General features: G+C 44.9%; 1 protein-coding gene across 1 annotated transcript in view; it reads left to right on the top strand.

Annotated features, from left to right (window-relative positions):
• PDE9A (phosphodiesterase 9A) overlaps positions 1 to 3,814 on the top strand; it is a 99,431-nt gene extending 95,617 nt beyond the window's left edge. Inside the window, exon 18 of the mRNA XM_019528993.1 lies at positions 3,099 to 3,814. Within this exon, the coding sequence (XP_019384538.1) occupies positions 3,099 to 3,149 (51 nt within the window). The 3' untranslated portion in view covers positions 3,150 to 3,814. The remainder of the gene's footprint in view (positions 1 to 3,098) is intronic.
• The last annotated feature ends 254 nt before the right edge of the window (positions 3,815 to 4,068 follow it).

A 4,068-nucleotide genomic window follows, 5' to 3' on the forward strand; every position in this document is an offset into this window, starting at 1 on the left:
ATAGTCCTCCCTGGTGATGGCCCCTCCCTTCCATTGGGTGTACGCCTCCTTTTTAGCTAGGAGACATCCCCGGATGCTTTTGGTGAGCCATGGGGGCTTTTGCGCCCTCCTGCTCCCTTTGATCTGTCTTGGGATTACCTCCCTTTGGGCTTGGAGGATCGTCTCCTTAAGGAGCAACCACTCTTCTTGGACACCTGGCTCCCCTCCCCTCTGGGACCTCAGTGCTTCCTCGACTATTCTCCTTATCTCATTGAAGTCTGCCCTCTTGAAATCTAGGCCTTTGCCACCCTGCGCTGGATGGTGAATTCCAACAGGCAATGATCACTGTTGCCCAGGTGGTCGAGCACCCGTAGCCCCCTCACCAAGTCATTGCCTGTGGCCAGCACCAGGTCCAACAAGGCGTCTTCCCTGGTGGGCCTGTGCACCTCCTGGGTTAGATGGAGGTCCTGCATTTGGGCTAGGAACCTATGTGACCGGTCAGACCTGGCTGACTGCTCTTCCCAGCAGATGTCTGGAAAGTTCAGGTCACCCATGATGACCACAACCTTTGACTTCGCTACCTCCATGAGCTGACTTAAGAATTCCCGGTCTAGCTCCTCCCCTTGGTTGGGAGGTCTGTAGTAGACCCCCACCGTTACGTCTCTTTCCCCTCGAGGGCCTTGTATTCTAACCCAGAGCACTTCAGTGTGCCTCTCCTCTGATTCTGTGCTACTTGGTGAGGATGTGTATTCTCACCCCCACCTTTCCCCCTGTTCTGTCCCTCCTATACAGCCTATAGCCCTTGATCTTCACCGCCCAGTCATGCGTTGGGTCCCACCACGTTTCAGTGAGCCCCACTATGTCTGGGTTGGTGTCAGCTAGCAGGAGGGTAAGTTCCTCCTGCTTGTTTCCCATACTATGAGCATTTGTGTAGAGGCATTTGAGGCCTCCTGTGGATGTGTGCACTAGCCCCCTAATCTCAGCATTGCCCTGGCCCCTGTTGCTTACCTGTATGTATGTTCCGCTCGTCAGTCTAGGCTGGGCTGTACTTGTGAGTGCTGCTTGGTTTAGTGGTCCAAGACTTCCTCCTCCCTCGTCTTCCCCTTCCCCCGACGAGCCTAGTTTAAAGCCCGCCAGAGGAGACCCGCCAACCTAGAAGAGAAGACACGTTTACCTTTGGGAGAAAGGTGAGCCCATCCCATCCAAGCATGTCTCTCATCATGATGTATGGGTCGTTGTCAAGGAAGCCAAAGCCCACCTCAAGACACCATTCCCAAAGCCTCCAGTTGGTCTCTGCAATGCACGTCTCATGCCATCTTCCACATCCGCTCATTGGTAGGACAGAAGAAAATATCACCTGTGCACCTATCTCCTTCAGCATGCCCCCCAGAGTGTGGTAGTCTGCCATCAGTTCTTCTCACAGTGTGCTAGATTAGTGACACTCATGAAAATCTCTCCCTGTTCTCTGGAGTTTTTTTCCCGTTTCCACTCTGATTTCAAGGAACTTTCAGTTTGTTTTCAATTCTGGCACAGTAGCAAAGAGTGTATCTATCCTCAAACACTATTGTTTGATTCAGTATCCAGTAGTACAATGCAATAAAGAGAGCACTGCATTGATGCAGCTTAGCTAGGTTTGAAATAAAAAATTACCTTCATTCGTACATTTCTGACCCCATATGACATCTCTGCTCTGCTGCAGATTTAGCAGTATAGCTACATTGGTATAGTATCTCCCACTGTAAGCAAACCAGTACTCAGTGGAAACAGCAGGCAGATCCTATAATCGTTCTTAGCTAGCCTGACCGTCTCTTTGACAGAACATTTAATTGCCAAGCATATTGAAATTTGTTTTCAGGCAAGTGAATCACTGAAGAACAAAACATACCGATATAAGCATGTATGTACACACTACATTTCATGCATGTGAATAGCTCCAGTGACTTTGGTGAGACCCACTAAACTTCATGTATTTGAGGCACAGATAAAGCCCCCCCAGAGTTCATCTAGCTCGTATCATTTAAATCACACCACCTGCACACTGTCCATCACACTGTTTGCTAAAGGAAAGTAAGAAAGTGTTTTCCTGAGGAAAATTGATATGCATGGTCACCTGGGAGGTCTCCTTTACAAGGAGCTGGTCTCTTGATGGTGATGGTAATGATTACCGTATTTGCAGTAGTATCCATTGTGTGCTAGGCAGTTTTTACATACTTAGGAAGGGCGGTCCTAGCTCCAGCAGTGCACATTTTAAGACTGATAAACCATGAAGTCATGGAGCATAGGTCTTGAGTGTGATGCTTTGTAAAGGAGAAGAGAGTCTTGGAAGAACTCCGCAGCAACATAGAACCTTCCTTAGAGAAAACAGAAAAGAAAGCAAAGGCAGGAATGAAAGCAGGTTGGCACTTCTTCGAGTTTCAAGCTAAGGTAAATTTTTTACTTCTGATTTATAGCTCTGTCAAAAACATTGTTTCTATGGAAACTGCTAGAGCCTTAATTGCAGTATATTGGCACAAGGAGTGCTACTACAATGGAAACTCTGTGAAGTCAGAAATACCGTCAAACAATCGCAGGTAGCTAACTATTGCAGACATTAACTCAGAGGATAATGAGAAGTACTGAGCTGCTCTAAGCCAAGGTACTTACTATAACTGTTAGAATTACCAAGGTAATGCATATTATTTTATTAGAGCTTTAGTGGACACTGCATTTGAGAGATTAGGGATCAGCTAGCCACAGCAGCATCAGTCTATCTTATAGTGGAGTCATTAACTGTGATGAAATGCACGTGTAGATGGTGACCGTGAGCCTAAATCGTGCCCAGTCAGGCCAGGCAGCAAGGAGCCAGACTCCTGCCTGCTACCTAGCCAGTAGCCACACAGCTCCATACTTCTGGCACTCTACCTACACGCCCCCCACTCCTCACGCACACACCCCCAAACACCCAGCCTGGGCCTGCTCTGCCCTGGCTCAAATTGGTAGTGTCCCAGGTGCAGGTGTAGACACTGTGCCTGGGAGCAGTGTATACTGCATCTCAAACAACTCTGGAGTTTATCGCATTGCATTAATTGCATATATAGATGTACCCAGTGATGTTTATTCTGCCTTTCTCTGTATTTTAGATGCAGAAGAAGAAGAGTGGAAGTATGACAGCTGGAAGCACAGAGAAGTGAAAGGAAAAGTATCCTGAGCACAATATATGTCACAAGATGATTTTGGTTTTAAACACTATTTAAAAAGAAGACACAATCCATCAAATATACCATGTACATAATGGGTTGCAACTCCATTGACTTCAGCAGACCATCTTCTTCTTGTGCCCAAGGAAAATAAGACTCAAGATCCTTAGGAGCAAGATGAAGTTTGATTAATCATCCTTTTTGAGAAAAACATTCACAGAAGACCAAACCCTGTCATTCAGATTAATGCAGTACATGTGTGCAGATGGCAGTCTGAGCACTATAGCTTACTCTAACAAGTCCTTGTCTCCTAAAAGAAGAGGGGCAGTGGCTATGGCAACAAAACCTTTGTTTGCCTAATGATGTTCCAGAGATTAGAACCAGCCATTATATGTATCTATATCATCCTCTGAATTTTATGGTCTTTACTTTAGATTTAGAACCTAATTTAATTGATCTGAATTTTCCTTTCTGTGCCAGAACTGTGCAGCTAAGTATCATGGAACCCTTCAGTATATGGCAATGGTGACAGAAAAACTGAGGCCACCACAAGAGCATATTTTTATCCTCATGGATGCAAAACAATGAACTTCTGGAGATGTACAGAATTTTTATTTTTAAATGTATCTTCTAAATAATATATTCTTATACAGAAATGAGTTCTGGAATTATTTCTTTTTGTAGAGATGTACACAAAGAACTACTATTGTCCGTAAAGGAATATATGTGGTAGGAAAAAGCTGGAGAACAGAGGTTGGATTTTTTTTTAGAAGGAATCAATTCAGAAATATTTTTGTGTGAAGTGTGTAGCAAAATGATGTCTACTTAAGATGCCTGTGGGTGTTGTTGACAGCTATTTGAATTGGGCCAATTCTACAAAACTCATTGATTTCGATGTTAAAGATAACACTTA

The sequence above is a fragment of the Crocodylus porosus genome, unplaced genomic scaffold (assembly GCF_001723895.1).
Source record: "Crocodylus porosus isolate Cpor-Errol unplaced genomic scaffold, CroPor_comp1, whole genome shotgun sequence".
Taxonomy (NCBI): Eukaryota; Metazoa; Chordata; order Crocodylia; family Crocodylidae; genus Crocodylus; species Crocodylus porosus.